This window comes from Trichomycterus rosablanca, chromosome 13 (assembly GCF_030014385.1).
Source record: "Trichomycterus rosablanca isolate fTriRos1 chromosome 13, fTriRos1.hap1, whole genome shotgun sequence".
In the NCBI taxonomy this organism is placed as follows: domain Eukaryota; kingdom Metazoa; phylum Chordata; class Actinopteri; order Siluriformes; family Trichomycteridae; genus Trichomycterus; species Trichomycterus rosablanca.
The window spans coordinates 32,540,934-32,559,218 of NC_086000.1; the positions used below are offsets into that span (position 1 = coordinate 32,540,934).

General features: G+C 39.7%; 1 protein-coding gene across 7 annotated transcripts in view; it reads right to left on the reverse strand.

Annotated features, from left to right (window-relative positions):
* The window catches only part of hmbox1a (homeobox containing 1a), a 29,549-nt gene extending 11,934 nt beyond the window's left edge, over positions 1-17,615 (reverse strand). For all 7 annotated transcript variants that reach the window (XM_063007513.1, XM_063007512.1, XM_063007511.1 and 4 more), the window contains exons 1-2: positions 17,523-17,615; positions 1,547-2,071 (exon numbers count right to left, since the gene is read on the reverse strand). In XM_063007513.1, the coding sequence (XP_062863583.1) occupies positions 1,547-2,070 (524 nt within the window). In that variant the 5' untranslated portion in view covers position 2,071; positions 17,523-17,615. The remainder of the gene's footprint in view (positions 1-1,546; positions 2,072-17,522) is intronic.
* Between the last annotated feature and the right edge of the window lie 670 nt (positions 17,616-18,285).

The window sequence follows — 18,285 nt, forward strand, 5'->3', positions numbered from 1 at the left end:
TGAAATTATATCTGCACAACTAAGTAAGTGGAGAAAAAGACTAAACGTTTTATTTTGTTGTCATTGCACAAAAGCCTAAAACATTTTTTCTTCGATTTAATTTATGCATTTTCTCCCAATGTAGTGTAGTCAATGTGTCTTACGCTGCTAGGGGATCCCTGATTGCACGCCCTCTCCGACCCATGCACAACCCTTTGCAGAACCCCTTTTCACCTATGCACTCTGCACAGATGCTTCTCTATCTGCCAAACAGAATCCTTACACAGCGTTTGAAAACCCCACCCACATAGTCCGGTCATCTTGCCCTAGCAGAAACGTGTCTGCTGCAGGCTAGTGTCTTTATGCCTGCTAGATGATGCCCAGCCGACCGCTGGCAATGCCGAGTTTCAAACCGAGGAGTTCAGAATCTGGCGTGGTGTGCTAGCGGAATATCCCGCTGCACCACCTGGGCGCCTGTAAAAAGCCTAAAAATTTAAACTGAGCTCTTGGAACAGATATGGCACCAGTCCTTGAACTTCTGCCTTTACAGTACAAGTGCTGAAGAAAACCTTAATCAAATTTGTGTTTAATTGCTACCTAAAACCCTCTGATGATTCAGCTTAATTAAGGCTACATAATCAAACTCAACAGACTGAACAGAAAGAAACTGTTTCTTCCAATATCAAAATGCCAAAAGTTACGTATCTTTCAAAACGTGTTTCCTAAGTTTTTGATTAAATTAACCTGGTCCTTTCATCTAGTAAAAAAGGAAATTCATGTAAATTGTGATAACTGTTTCAGTACTCTAATTAAAAAATATGTAAGCATTATTAATAGTAAAATCTTTTCATCAAGCACTTACTGGAATGGCTCTCTTAAGTGATCTAATCTAAAATAATGTTCTATCGGGCATATAGTGAACTATGCATGGTCCGACACCACTGTTAAACCCTATACAGTATAGTGCAAGGGATCTTCAAAAAGTTTCTGCACTTTTATATTTTGGTTAGAAACGGTGAGGGTGGGAGGAGTAGTAACTTGTCGTGTCTGAGAGACTGAGAGACGCTTATAGTCCGGATTAAGCACCATCTGATTTCCACCTTTTTGGACATTCAAAGAAGCTTTAAGGGGAAGAAGGTTTTCATGTGATGATGATGTGAAAGCTGGCTATGTGCTCAACCAAAAATATTTTTTGCTGAAGACATTAAAAAGTTGGTACGACTCTGGAAAAATGCATCACACAGAAATATGACTATGTAGAAACGTGATGTCCTTTGTTTTTGAAATTCTAAATAAATGGAGTTTAAAAAGTGCTGAAATTTTTTAAAGAACCCTCGTGAATAAAAAAAACACTATTAGTAATTCAGCCCTTGGTGCTCGGGTGATGCAGCAGCCTATTACGCTAGCCCACCACCGCTGAGATCCATTATCGAATCTCAGGCAGTGCTATTAGCCAGCCAGACATCTACACAGCCTGACATGTAAATTAAAATAAAAACAGCTGTATGTAGCACTGCAAAGCTTTGTTTATATAATTCCAGCCATGCCATGCATCCTGCCCACTGACCTCATCATCTCCTCCACCTTGTCTTCGACATCCACCTCCTCCTCAGTGGGCTCCAAGATGAAGGAACGAGCAGGTATGGTGTAGTGCGGTGGGGAAAGTTTCCCGTTGCTTACAGGTGGCAAGATGTCTCTGCCATTCTGCACTGGTGGTGCCACCACTGGCATTGACATGGGCAGTGTGACAACGGTAGGGGGCGGTGAGGTATCATAGCTGTTAGGAGATGGAGACAGAGTGTTGCTGTGGAAAACGGTTTGTGTAGCGACGGAGGCGGATGAGGACGAGGTTGCGGCGTTGCTGGACGGGGGGGTGGAGTTGGAGCCGACGTGGCTGTTGCTGGCTCCTCCTTGCGCTTCTCCTCCACAGGAGTGGCGTGGGCCAAACTTCTGCATGTGCTCACGCTCTAGCCGGTCCAGAGTGTCCAGCGCATGCAGGATCTCCTGCTTGGTCATTCCGCTCCTGCGCAGCCGCTGCAGCAAATCGATCTGCTCGATGGTGAAGCGAGGCTCGTCCGCATAATGAGACATTCTGATCAAACACAAAGCAAAGACAAACAGCTTTCATCATACAGGATTTACAATAAGTGGACTTTGTTTAAATGCATCCTACAGCAACCTAATCACTACAATACACCTGTCAGAGGTACTACATAAATCAATTATTTCATTTAGCAATTATTTATGGTAATAGTAAATACTTAAGACATTTATTGACAGAATGAAATTATAACCAAGTGATTTTATATAATTAATAATTAAATTTACTTTTGAGGCTTATAAATATAACCATGACTGAAAGGTAAACGACAATAAGAAATCAACAGTTTTACAACAACCTGTTACCAAAACTGTTGTAAAATTTTGTAGAAAAAAACAAGAATGTCTACAAACAAGAAGAAAACAAGAATTGGATCACACTGTAAAACCTTTATTACTAATTCTTAATAATAAAATAACAACCTTTGAATCAACTTCGACACCACAGCAGCTTTTTTCCTTTCAGCTAACAAATCAATTTTACATCCCCCCTCATCTCAAAACTCTGCTGAACAATATTATTATATCATTAAGATGTCGATTCAAGTCAATCCCAAATCCTGACGACCAGCTGAACACCAGTTGGTTTCTCCAGAACATTCTGACTTCTGTTTAAGTCTTCAGGCAACTTAATGGCTCATTTACAAATTTTCCTTTATTTACAAAGTATATGAATCCTGTCATATTAACTTTGTAAATAATAAAGCATTTAAGTGCTTTAAATACTAAGAAGTATTTTGGGGAGTTGCTTGTAATCATTCATCTTTAATGGATTTGCTAAGCTACCACCACCACTAGGGGGCCACTGGGAACTGGGACTAGACTAGCATAAAAACTACTAGAGATGTACCAATCGGGGTTTTTGGCACCGATTCCGATCTCCTTTCAGGGACATTGGCCGATAGCCGATTCCGAGGGGGGGGGGTTAGCAGTAAATTAAATAAATAAACTTAAAAAGAGCCTCACAGTGAAGATAAACCGGAGCAGCGCGCGCGCGCGCGTGTGTGTGTGTGTGTGTGTGTGTGTGTGTGTGTGTGTGTGTGTGTGTGTGTGTGTGTGTGTGTTTGTGCCTTTAGAAGAGACGCTTTGTTCACAGTATCGCTATAAGTGATTCATTGATTCATGAGTTTAATCGTTTTATGTGAAGCGTAAGTTTCTCTTCTCAGTTATCTCTCCGTGTTTACTGTTATTAATTAAATGTCGTGGTTTTAAATAAACACCAGCTACTACAGAACATTTTGTGTGACTCTCTTACATTAAAAAGCTTAATTAAAAAGCTTAATTAAACTGCTATTACCACAGATCTGTAACCGACCGTCAGACTCGTTCCGTCTAAGCAGCTAAAAGTTCAGCAGATGATCCTGAACTAACAAATTTGCTAATGAATAAACTTTTGCCTCCGATTGGCTCTGTAACGTTTTCTGTTCTCATCTACATCACAAGTAAGAACCGCTCACGATTTACCAAAGTGAACCAGGAGTTTATATAACGTGCTGATAGAATCGACTCAGATGTGACCGGGTTGAATTATCTTTTTAAAGTAAATATTACAATCAGCAAAATTACATCGTATGTATGATGCACAACGTTAATGATGTTATTTTAGGTCATGAAGAGCTTTCACTGTGGTTTCTGTACGATGGTTGATGAATGGTGATGTGATGGTTGGTGCTTTGTAGCTCAAAGTCTGGATCGATCCACTGAGCTGTTAACTTAACATGGTCTTTATATATCACACGATCGGATCGGCTACTTTTAGGAAATATCGGCCGATCGCCGATAGCATATTTTGATTAAAAATCGGCCGATACCGATTCATAGCCGATCGATCGTCCCATCTCTAAAAACTACATACTGTTTTTTCCCATGATTTCTTGATTTCTACTCCAACTTTCTAGGTCATAAAGAAAGAAAACAAAGACATAAGAATCATATTTGTAAAAACACACTTTAACACACCAGCTGTGGTAAACATCAATGACATTAATTAAAACAGAATAATTAACACTGTATTATATTAACATGAAATATGGTGTAACATGAAAAAGTAGAAGCACCTAATTTGGTCTTGTTAACCTCACAAAGTATTTCAGTGATGAGAGTGTGTGTGTGGAGAATGTATTACAATTTAAGCTAGATAACACACTAGGATGCAAAAGATTCTGATGTAGGTAACACTGATTGTAGCCCTAGTTCCTTGATTTATTTGGTGAGCATTTAGAAAAAATAGGACGTCCTTAAAAGATTGTCAACGTCAATCAATTTTCAGGTCACAGGCTGAAAAACGTAAGAGCAAGAAATCGGGTATTTTGGGCTGCATAACTGTAGCAGAGCAACAAAGCTCCTCCATATTTGCTTTCCTTCTAAATATAACATTCATATGCATTAACTCAATAAGAACCACATTTTATTAGTCGTGTAAGAGGTTTGATCTCAGAGTGAACTGTGCACCGTGCTAAACGCTGTTACACCTTTTTCCCTTTTGTCGCAACACAGATCCATATATCCAGTGATTAACAGCATTAATCAAACAATAAATCAATAAATCAATCTAGTAAACCATTAAAATCTCCCTATCTGGTCATTGCTGATGGTAATTCATTACGTTCATAATTAATGCCAATTTAATAATTAATAATATTAAACATCATATTAGATCATTTATTTTAAAAATATCTTCAGATTATATTAGCTAAAGCCACATATAACATCACATTAATTTTGAGCATGGGTCTGATAAAAGCACATTAGATGAGTCTCTTTGCTAGTGGGCTAGCTGTTCAATGTTTAATCTGTCTACTCTGACAATTCGCTGACCTAAAGCTCATCCACAGAGACCTAAAAGCTCATCCACAGAGACCTAAAGCTCATCCACAGAGACCTAAAGCTCATCCACAGAGACCTAAAGCTCATCCACAGAGACCTAAAGCTCATCCACAGAGACCTAAAAGCTCATCCACAGAGACCTAAAGCTCATCCACAGAGACCTAAAGAGAAGTGAATAATCTATTTCTTTTTTTTATTCATATTTTCCCCCTCTTTTTTCCCCAATTCTTATCCCTCAGTCTAGTCGTGTCCGATTACCCTGACTGCGTCCTCTATACTGATTCGACCCTTCACCGCTGACTGAGGACGCCTCTCAACTGACATGCGCCCCCTCCGGTATGCACAGTCAGTACAGATAGTGCATTTTTCACCTCCACGAGTCGAGTTCATACACTGACGGGCACTGTGCACGGAGGGCCACACCCCCATCAACATTATTCCTCAGCCCTGTGCAGGCGCCATCAGTCAGCCAGCAGGGGCCGCAGTCGCACCAGTTATGAGGACCTATGATCCGACTTTTTTACCCTGTAACCCTGAACAACAGCCAATCGTTGTTCATGCAGCCGCCCAGCCTAGTCGGCAGAGCTGAGGTTCGATATGATGTATTCGAAAACCCAACTCTGGTGAGCTAGCGTACTTTATCGCTGCGCCACCTGGGCGGCGAATAATTTATTTCTTTATTTATTAGGATTTTTACATCATGTTTTACACACTTTGGTTACATTCATGACAGGACAGGTAGTTACTTGTTACACAAGATTCATCAGTACAAGTTTAATGTCAAACACAGTCATGAACAATTCAGTGTCTCCAATTCATCTCACTTGCACGTCTTCGGACTGTGGGAGGAAACCAGAGCTCCCGGAGGAAACCCACACAGACACGGAGAGAACATGCAAACTTACAGTAAGGACCCAGACTGCTCCACCGGGGAATCAAACCCAGGACCTTCTTGCTGTGAGGTGCTACCCACTGTAGCATTGTTCTTGTGTTATCTTGGTTGAGGGTTTCTTTAACAGTTCCAGGTATGTGTAGTTGTTATCTCTCTCTAGTGTATTTGGGGCATTCGATTAGAATATGTTTTATTGTGAGCTGTGTTTGACATATTTTACAGGTTGGGGGATTGTCTCCTTTATTGACTCCTAGTATTGGTGAGTGATTTTTGTATGACCTATTCTGCATCTTGTGTATATAACTTGGTCCACTCGTCTTTCTTGGTGTGTTCTTGGCTTATTGCTTATATCTGGATGTATCTTGTGTAGTTTGTTGGCTGTGTGTCCCACTCAGTTTGCCATTTTTCCTTGATGTATTTATTTGTTGTTGGCTTGATAACTGTTGCAGGGATTTTTGTGTTTGTTGTATTTTGCATTATCTTTCTGGCTAATTTATCCGCCTTTTCATTTCCACTTATTCCACTGTGTCCCGGAACCCAGCACAGTTTTTTGTTGTAAATCATTTCGGTTAGTCTATAGATGGATTTTTGTATACTGTGGGGCCAGTGATAGCTCAGTGGTTAAAATACTGGACTAGTAAACAGAAGGTTGCCGGTTCAAGCCCCACCACCACCAAGTTGTCACTGTTGGGATGAGCAAGGCCCTTAACCCTCAATTGCTCATCATGTTCCACTCATTGTGTAAGTTGCTTTGGATAAAAGCGTCTGCTAAATGCTGAAAAGGTAAATGTAAATGTATACTGTTAATAATTGGATGGTCTGCTTTGCCATTAAATGGCTTTATATTTAAAAGTGGCACCAGCAGGCACTGAATTCTTACAGAGTGCCGCGATACAACGCAACGCTACACTTTGTGTGTATCCTTCACTTCTCATGCCAGTACCTAAACCATACAGCAGAGATCACTTTTACAGCAATAATAAAAACTCCATCCAACTTTCTTTTGCTCAGACAGTCAATTGTGTCTGCTGAGCACCCAGCCAGGCCGATAGAACAACTGAGATCTAAACTCACAGGCTTAAACTCTCTATAACTGGTAAACTAGTATTTTAATCTGCTGCTCCATCGAAGCACCACAGGTGAGTTTTGAATAAGTTTATTAAGATCCTGGTTTGTTTTTTACTTGGTACAGGAAAAAAGTGTTAAAACAAATCTCCTTTAAATTATACACATGCTACACAAAGATCCGATCTGATCTAATCCTTGTAATTATTTTAGCTGATCCAATTAGGAGTGGCCACAGTGGATCATTCCTCTCTACAGCTGATTTGGTACCATTTTTACACTGGATGCCCCTTTTGACATAACCCTCATGTTTATCCGGGCACAAAGGCTGCACTGATTTGTGTCTCCCTGAATGGCTTTGTTCCTGTAACACCATCCTTCTTCTGTGTTTGTGAGCCCGGTCTGGGATTTGAACCCTCTGGAATTCAGGCACTGCTGTTACCAGCTGTGTGGCCATTCCCATTACACCACACAAACTAATTAGATGTTTTACACAAAGATAGACTAAAAACCTTGGGTATTCCGTAAACAATGACTTTTATTATTGAGCATTGATGTCAAAATGAGCAGTTAAACCAAAAACTGCTCCTGCGTATTGAGTATGTCATTTTAACAAGCCAAGCTACAGAGAAAATCCAGCAATTACAAGAGAAGAAAACAGCCGTACCGAAACAGAACCAAATAATTTTGTTTAGTTGTTGCTTTTTATTGCCGTTCTTTATCGCCGCTACTAAATGTGGTGTCTCTGTGAGGTGAAGCCAAGGGTAATGCATGCATTCCTGCAGGATTTGCAATTTACACAGCACAAAGTGAGCTAAGGCTGCACTCAGGAGGCAGGAGATAAAATTCAAGGGAAAACTGCCAAGAAAAAAATTCCATCTGAGATAGCCAAGCTAGGTTTAACAACAAAGGAGGCTCAGAAGACGTTTATTTAAGAATAATTCTTTTAGTGCTGAGCTCAGCCTGCACACAAGTCCAGATACTTTCATACACATACACACACACAATACCAGGGGGATTTGCTTGGAATAAAAAAAAAAACAGTAATAAAACAGACTAAATGCACACACGCTCTTTCAGATATTTGCAGTCCTTACTTAGCAATGTGCGAACCATATGGCCCAAAATTATACACTGTTCTGTACTCAGGAACTGTTTTAGAAACACACACCAGACAGAACCGAATAATCCAACCAGCTCACACACTCAATATGAAACATTTCACTTTTATTCTCAGCCAAGACACACAATGCAAATATAACAGCAGCTGTGTGTTAATGACCACATTTGGTTTGATGGTTCTAATACTCGTCTCACGTCCTTGCTGAGATCTTAGTTATATTTTCATGCATTCCTTAATTTTTATTAACTGATTAACTGATTCTGGTCAGGGTCGCATTGGCTCTGGCACTGGATGCAAGGCAAAACCACACCCAGGACTGGCCACTATTACACTGAAGGGCAGCACTTATTCACAGTCATGATCTCTATCAAGAGCAAATTCAGCTCCTTGTGTTTTGGGAAGTAAAGAGTACATCAGAAGAGACCATAAAAAGCCACAGGAATGGTAGAGCAAATAAAACGCTTCACATAAAGTGACGAGGAAGTGAGGATTAAACCAAAGTCTCTAGGACCCTTGATGCTATGTAAAACCAAATTCCAAGAAAGCTAAAATATTGTTTTTTTTTATCCAAACCATGCGTCACTTTTTACTGCCATTTTCACTCAGTACTTGGTGTAATCTCTCTTTTCAACATATCAAAATCTACTTCTATAAAACTTGATATGAGTCCAGAGCAAGGGATCACTCAGTGATTTTATTGAAAAAGATGCAAAATTTCTGGTTAGATCCCATCTAGAACTGACAATATATCAGTAGTAAAACCCAGCAGTACTAGAGGTCTGGGGTCCAGCACGATTTGGTGAGTGTTTTGTTACAACACACCTTCTGAAACTGGTTAATCAGGTGTTTTTTTATATATATATTATATATATAGTATATATATTATATACACTGTATATATATTATATATTATATATATATAGTTTATGCATTTGCCCGATTGCGTCATGCTTCCTCTCCACCAATGCCGATCCCTGCTCTGATTGAGGAGAACGAACGAAGCTAACCCACGCCCCCTCCGACACGTGGGCAGCATGCCGTATGCCTCTTATCACCTACACTTTGACGAGTACAGTGCAGCTTAGCGTTGTGTACGGAGAGACACACCCTGAGAGCACTCTTTTCTCATCTCTGTGCTGGCGCCATCAATCAGCCAGCAGATTCGTTATGAGAGAGACCCTATCTGGCTTAATCCCACCCATGTCTGAACAACAGGCCAATCGTTGTTCATGTGGCTGCTCAGCCCAGCCGACAGGCAGAGCTGAGATTTGATACGATGTATTCGAGATCCCAGCTCTGGTTCCAGCGTGTGTTTTTACCGCTGCGCCACCTGAGCGGTGTGAATCAGGTGTTTTGACCAGGTAAATCACCAAAAACTGCTGTACAGAAAGTCATTTAAATCGTTATGTACTAGTATGCTGAAGGGAAATTTTGCCAAATTCCTCAACCAATTAACTGTTGACCAAAAAACTCCCCCATTCAAACACACCAAAACACAACACTGACTTTCCTGTCAACAGAATGCAAAAACGTTTTGTTAAATACAATAAACAAGCTTATATATGGACAAAAGTATTAAGACACCCCTTTCAATTATTGAATTCATACGTTTCAGCCACAGCAATTGCTAACAGGTATAATAAATCGATTACATGAAGGAAATTACATGCCTCCAACTTTGCAGCAAGAGTTTAGGGAAGGCCCTTTTCTGTTCTAGCATGACTGTGCCCCTGTGCACAAAGCAAGTTCTTTAAAGACATAAAGAAACTCCAGTGACCTGCACTGAACAGCTCTGGAATTAACTGGAACATCAACTAAGGCTTTCTTGATCTACATCAGTGTCCAGCCATACTAATGTTCTTTTGACTGAAGTGTCACTGTGGGAATTCGTATCCATTCAAAGTCTTGTCAGACTTGTCCTTGTCCTCACAATAAGACAGTCCCAAGACCGGATAAAAATAAAAGAAAATGCATCATAAAGAACATCCGACATAAAATTGAGTGAGTATCAGGTATGTTTGTAAATTCAAAGACCTCATTCCCGCTTCGACCACTTTTGTCAGATACAATTAAACACATCTTTAAATTATTAAATAAAAATTAGAATAATAAATAAATCTTTTACAATAACTGAGCATCACATCATGGCTGGTGAGAACAGATGCCAATTCTGATAGATCAAGGATCAAGTGATTTATGGTCTGTTTTTACTGGTTTATAAAGAAATAGTACAAAGTACAGATATTTAATGTTTGACATAATCAACTTTATTTTTTTATTTTTGTAAATGTAATACATTTGTGCCTGCAACACATTCCAAAAAAAAGCTGGGACATGGGCAAATCAATGCTATGATCACTATAAAAAAATTATATTATTTTATTAATCAGAAATGCCTGTAAATGAAGCGTTAACAAAGGTTTGGTTATTCATAAGAAAGGACAGGTCGAAGTTCACCTGCATGAATGAATAATTCAGCAGTTCAACAGATTAAGAACAACATTTCTCCACACACAATCTATTTACGAATTAAAAGATTTTGTGAATTCGGAGAATCTTCGGGGCGCCCCTGACCCTTGATCCCTCAGACAGCATCGCATTAAAAACGACAAGCAGTGGCTTGAGAAAACTTCAAAAAGTCCCATCAGTTAACACGATTTGTTGTTGCATCTCCAAATGCACATTAAGACTGTAAAGCAGAATCTATACATCACTGACATCCAGTAACACCACTGACTGAGCTCAACGTCATCTGAGACCTGGGCAAAGTGAAAACATTCAATGTTTGAGTAATACACTGATCAGGCATAACATTATGACCACCTCCTTGTTTCTACACTCACTGTCCATTTTAATAGCTCCACTTACCATATAGAAGCACTTTGTAGTTCTACAATTACTGACTGTAGTCCATCTGTTTCTCTGCATGCTTTGTTAGCCCCCTTTCACTCTGTTCTTCAATGGTCAGGACCCCCACAGGACCACCACAGAGCAGGTATTATTTAGTTGGTGGATCATTCTCAGCACTGTAGTGACACTGACATGGTGGTGGTGTGTTAGTGTGTGTTGTGCTGGTATGAGTGGATCAGACACAGCAGCACTGCTGGAGTTTTTAAACACCTCACTGTCCCTGCTGGACTGAGAATAGTCCACCAACCAAAAATATCCAGCCAACAGCACCCCGTGGGCAGCGTCCTGTGACCACTGATGATGGTCTAGAAGATGACCAGCTCAAACCGCAGCAATAGATGTGCAACCGTCTCTGACTTTACATCTACAAGGTGGACCAACTAGGTAGGAGTGTCTAATAGAGTGGACAGTAAATGGACACGGTATTTAAAAACTCCAGCAGCGCTGCTGTGTCTGATCCACTTATACCAGCATAAACACACACTAACACACCACCACCATGTCAGTGTCACAGCAGTGCTGAGAATGATCCACCTCTTAAATAATACCTACTCTGTGGTGGTCCTGTGGGGGTTCTGACCATTGAAGAACAGCATGAAAGCAGGCTAAAAATTTATGTAGAGAAACAGATGGACTACAGTCAGTAATTGTAGAACTACAAAGTGCTTCTATATGGTAAGTGGAGCTGATAAAATGGACAGTGAGTGAAGAAACAAGGAGGTGGTTTTAAGGTTATGGCTGATCAGTGTATGTGATTTAGTATTTTAGTGCATTATAGATTTTCTGAAAGAGGACGCATCAGGCAGAAAAAGATCAGAATGTCATAACACTGGTGCTCTGGGTAAAAGCCGTGATGACCTGGTTCTTGTACCATGAGGAAAGAGGGAGTGAATTTCTACTGAGATTTTATCCATACATGTGTGATAACTACAGCTTTGTTCTTGAGTCAAATATCAAAACAGCAATAATCAAACAATAACTTTTTAATTTATAGATTATTATTAAATCAGTTAGTCATTCAAACAGTAGTATTTTGTCACTATGATGTATTTCCAGTGGACACTTTGGACACTAGAATAAATCCCTTCACCCGTTCCTGTACGTTCACTCAGCGTAATGGAGTGGGCTTTGTTCATCAGTAGTGTATACATGTAGCAGCCTATTTCCCTGAGATCAGCACTGGTCATTTTTGTGTCTGCTCAGCAGAAAATGTCTGAAAAGGTTTCTTGAACGATTTCTGCTCACCCAAGCACTGAATCTATGAAGCCATGACACTTCTGAAGAATCCAATGGCATCATATTCAGCAACTCAGCAAAAATTATAAACAGGACGGTTGGTACATTATGGATATTCAATCTAAACTCATATTGACTTGCAAAGTGCCGCATTGCTTGCGCACGCTCAGCATCAGAGAGACAGCGTGCATATCTGATCATGTGTTGTGGTGGAAATTCACCTGAAATAAGAACATTACCAAGTTCTCAAACAAATATTTTATATTCACAAGCACGAGTGGTCACTCTTACCAAAACTCAGCATGCTACAAAATCTGATAAGCAAAGTCATGAGTTTATAGACGAATTCATGAATTGTTCATAAAATAAAAGACAAAGGATACAGCATATGAGTGGTTAGAGTTTAACACAGCAACACCTACGATCCTTTACGATCCTTGGGTGGGTCGCGAGCCAAAACAATGGGTCGCAGAGGAAAGAAAAAGATTGAATAACAGGCACAAAAACACGAAATTACCTTGTACACGACCGCCCTCTTCTGGAGGCTTTACGTTACATCTTGTAAACCACAGTGGGACCAGATTTTTTTTTCTATTTTATTTATGCATTTTCTCCCATTTTTCTCCCAATTTAGCTTAGTCAATTTGTCTTTCTAGCGGACCCCTTCTTTTCACCCATGCACTCTGCACAGGCGCCTCTCTATTGGCTAACCAGGGTCCTTACACAGCTTTTGAAGACCCCACCCACATAGTCCCTTCATCCCGCCCTAGCAGAAACATGTCTGCTGCAGATACCGCCAATTATACCCGCTAGATGGCACCCAGCTGACCGGTGGCAATGGCGAGTTTCGAACTGAGCACATCTGCTGTGCTAGCGGAATATCCCGCTGCCCCACCTGGGCGCCTGGGACCAGATTTTTAATAATTTTATTAATAAAGTAGATTTCGTTTTGGGTTTTGTTTTGATGCATTGTTTGTGTTACCTGGGTCGCAGTAAAAATCCTGGACAAAATAAGGGTGGCTTGAAAAAAAGTTTGAAAACCCTGCTTGACTATGTCTTATTACAGTCTGGCGGCCTTGACCACACATTTCTCATCTTACTCTCACGACCTCGGTCACCGGACATTTTTTAACCAAATGTAAGTACAGGGTAGAAACTCCTGTAAACCTAGACTCTGTGTATCAAAAATCGTTAACTACACACGTACACTGTAAGATCAAACTAAGTTCACTGGAGAACTAGGTAAAAGGTTACTAATAGGAACATACAGTGAGAATATACTTTAAAACTGTAAGAATATATGTAATAAAATTAAATAAAAAAATTACAGAGATCATTCAGGAAAATATCACATGTAAAATATTCATGTGGTTCACAGAAACCTTTCACAAAAACATCTGGGGAATTCCTCCCTAATACTTGTTTATGCCTCCTTTGCCTTAATAACAGTGCCAAGCCTGTCAGGTAATTCCAGCAGGTGCTCAGGTGTTACAGCCATCTATTACACTAGCCCACCACTGCTGAGATCTGGGTTTGAATCTCAGCTTTACTATCAGCTGGCTTGACATCTACACAGACATGATTGGCAACATCTGTTGACTTGTGCCCTGACCTGGTTAAATCGGTTAATAAAAATGAACGAATGAATGAATAATTCCAGCAGTGTCTTCTGTTTAATTCTTTTACTAATGGGGTGCATGATGGATCTGAGGTCTGAAAAATAAATGAACCCATGAATAAATGAAACTCAAGGTCATGCATCACCAGGGGTGACAATAATTGTGAAACAAGGTTTTGATAAAACAGGGTTTTTTCACTTAAACTAAATGTATTTTAATTAAATATTAAATTTATTATACATATAAATTAAATCTCCTAAAATGAAGAATTAGACCAATTACCCCATAAGACCTTTTTAGGGGGCCAATAATTAATGAGCTGACTGTATAACATGCAGACAAAGTATTTGCATAACAAAACAAAAAGGCATCACCACCATATGTTGTCAAAATCAGATATTTATATATTATCTATTCCTTAATTAGAATTATGTCATTTACACACTTTGGTTACATTCATAACAGTTCAATCAAGTTCAGTGTCAAACAGTCATGGATAATTTTGTATCTCTAATTCACTTTACTTGCCCGTCATTGTACTGAGGGAGGAAACCGGAGCTCCAGAAGGAAACCCACGCAGAGACAGGAAGAACATGCAAACTCCACACAGAAAGGACACAGACCGCTCCACCTGGTAATCAAAACCAGGACCTTCTTGCAGTGAGGCGACAGTGCTACCCACCACTCTGCCGCCCAGTAAAAATCAGTTAAGGCACCATGGAGTCTGGTGAAAGCAAGACATTAGCAGAACAATCCAGCACCTAGTACACCTAGTAACACCAGTCTAACCAATGAGGCTAGCAAGTAAACAGAACCATTTTCTTTTATTATATACTGGGAAATTCTGTTTCAGCTCATACAGTGCTGTATGATCCATGCTGGTATAAATGTTGGAACAGTAATTACTGATCTAATTTATATGCAAATCAGTAAGCACCACATGCAATTAATTAAACTACTGCATTGATTTAAAAAAAAAAAAACACATTACAACACAGAGATCCATGTAGCACATTATTTGGTGCAAACTTCTGAACTACTAATTCAAAATGCTGCATAAACAAACTCCTACAGGGCCACCATGTTTACACCCATAGATCTACTACCAACATCAGATGAGGGGTGGTCAACATTAGTGAGTGCAGAGGTACTGGAACTTACACATTTAAGATTCTTTAGAGTTAGAAAGGATGAAAGATGTTTTTCCAATCTTTAAAATGTCTAAAATATTACGACGACATTAGACATTTATTAGTATTAGTGCACATATTGGACAGTCTATACCCTGTGGGGGTAGACAATGGTCTACTAGTAGAAATTTGATAAGTATTACACAAGTGTACTATATACAGTAAAACAAAACAGGAGTCTATACCCGGGCTAATTTAATTGAGCATGTAGGGTCTCAATATTAACTCTTGTGTTGTCTGAGGGAAAAAAATGAGCAGTTATCATGTTTAAAAGCAATTTGTAAAGTAATAACTTTTCCTACAGTGACTGTAGATATTCACAAACTATGGTGAGACATTGCTGACTCTTAGAACAAGTGAAGAATTCAGAATGTTGAGACTACACAAGACATAACCTGCTGCTGTTCATACTTTTAGGGCTGCACTTGCCTCTGGCGGCATGCCAAAATACTACTTTCCACTTAAGTGCACTAAATAGGACATCAGAGATTTCTACACTGTTTAGTGCACTATATGTGCAATTTTGGATTCAGCCTCAATTAAATGTGTAGTGAATCCTTACTGATATATGACCCACAGGACTGTAAGTGCACTACAAGTGGACATAATGGACACATATAGAATCTGCATTCTGACTGGCAACCAGTCACACTTTCAGAAATGCAATTCATTTAGACTGGATCCTAAATAGTCACTTCTTTTTAAAATGCACAGACACAGGATTGAGTCCTAACAAAATACAATATTTAGAACACATAATTACAATATTTGTATTTCTATTCTATTCAAGAAATATTTAAAAATACAGTTACATTATTGCTTTTTAGAAAAAGATTATATTTATAAGATTATTATTTATCTTCATCAAAGCTTTATCTAGGGCAGGGTCATGGCAGTACCGGTTTCACTGGGAAACACTGTGCACAAGAAAGGAACACCCTAGAAAGGGCGCAAATCCATCGCAGGACTTATCACACACCCCCCAGACCTATCAAATCATGACAAAGATGTCCAGCCAGCCAATAGTACATCTGATAATCAAACCCAGATCTGGTGGGCTAGCATAATAGACCACTACTCCACCCAAGTGCCTTCAGCAAAATTCTGGCATATCCATACAGACCTCCATGTGATACCCAACAGTACTGTGACTATTAGGATGAAATCCTCAGGAGCCCCTATCAGACTTTACGCTGATGCAGTGGGCCCTGGGATCCTCCTGGTGCAGAGCAATGCCCAGCATCATGTGGCCAGGGTGTGTAGAGAGTTCCTGGATGATGAAGGCATCGATACCATGGACTTGCCTTCACGTTTCCCAGACCTGAATCCAATTGAGAACCTCTGGGAGATTATGTAGCAGCACATCCGACACTGCCAAGTAGTGCCACAGACTGTCCAGGAGCTCAGTGATGCCCTGATCCAGGTCCAGAGAAGATTCCCCAGTACACCATCCGCCGTCTTATGAAGACAGACAGAGTTTGCTCAGCGGTTAAGGTACTGGACTAGTAATCAGAAAGTTGCTGGTTCAAGCCCCACCACTGCCAAGTTGCCACTGTTGGGCCCTTGAGCAAAACCCTTAACCCTCAATTGCTCAAACTGTATTCAGTCATAATTGTAAAAAGCATCTGCTAAATGCCACAAATGTAAATGTAAATTAAGACATTGCCCAGACGTTGTCGGGAGTGCATACAGGCATGTGTGGGCCATACACACTACAGAGTCACATCATTGACATTATTAAATTTATACAAATTGGATCAGACTGTGATTCCTAATTTTACTTAGATTTACTTAGATTTTTGGGGTGATTTTAAAATCCAGGACTTAGTGGGTTGATGATACTGGATTCCATTGGTTCCATTGGTTCTCAACAAATTATTATATTATTATTATATTATTATATTATTATATTATATTATTATATAATAATTATTATATAATAATTATATTAATTATATTATATTATATTATATTACATATTATATTATATTTATATTAGTAAAGATTTTTAACTTTCATCTTTCATTCATTGAGGTCCAATGTGTAATTTAAGAGTGTGTGAGTGCACACTCACACACACACACACACGCACACACTCACACTCACACACATTCCATCATACCAGGATGATTAAGGTGTCAATGGTAAAGCAATGGAGGCGCCTTACCTGCAGCCACTGACACTTCAATCAGGCTGCATCCCAAATCACTATTCCTAATAAAGTGCACTACAGATAACACACAGCATGTTGGTGCACTAGATGTTTGCAACCCGACTTGCAAAAATACTTAACTGTTTGGTGTTAGCAGCAAGTGAAATAATGCATGCAATTAAAAATGCATGTATAATAAATACATCAGTGATCAGACCAGGGTGATGTATTATCAGTTATCAGGATATGGGATTAAACTTAAACTAGATGCCATGTGTTTAATCAGTAGTTTTAGTGCATATACAGTGTAAACAATCTCTGTATGCCAGTATGTGTGTGTGTGTAAAGCAGGTATAATGTGATATATACTGTATACTGTATGGCAGCAGTTATAATGCATCAGATCGTTATTATAACCAGCGGATCTTACCTTTCTCTCTAAGTGCTGGGCCTCCGTCCACCAAAACATTTAATTTATTTCCCAATAATTCTGGTCCCCACAGCAAAACGCGTCCTTAAAGTGTCTCTGTCACCAAGCACACGGTCGCATCTTCACCCCTCCGTCTCCTCCTCGCCCCCCTCCTCTCTCACTGCGTCTCTCTTCAATTATCACACCGCATTTCACTGCAAAAAATCATCTGCCTTTGTGTGACTGACAGAAGCCATATTGATATGAACGGTACAGCGTGCGCGGGGTATCATGGGAAATGTAGTCTTGTCCTGCACCGCGCCTACAGGCAGAAACGTGTGTGCTTATAAAGTATAGCAGAGGTATTTTCCACAGTATATAACTATATTTATTTATTTATTAGGATTTTAACGTCATGTTTTACACACTTTGGTTACATTCATGACAGAAGCGGTAGCTACTCAATACACAATGTTCATCAGTTCCCAAGTTTAATGTCCAACACCGCCATGGACAATTTAGTGTCTCCAATTCACTTCACTTGCATGTTTTTGGACTGTGAGAGAAAACCCACGCAGACACAGGGAGAACATGCAAACTCCACACAGAAAGGACCCGAACCGATCCACCTGGGGATCAAACCCATGACCTTCTTGCTGTGAGGTGACAGTGCTACCCACTGAGCCACTGTGCCGCCCTATTAAGTGTATCAGAGTTATTTTCCACAGTATATAAATATATTTATTTATTTATTTATTAGGATTTTAACGTCATGTCTTACACT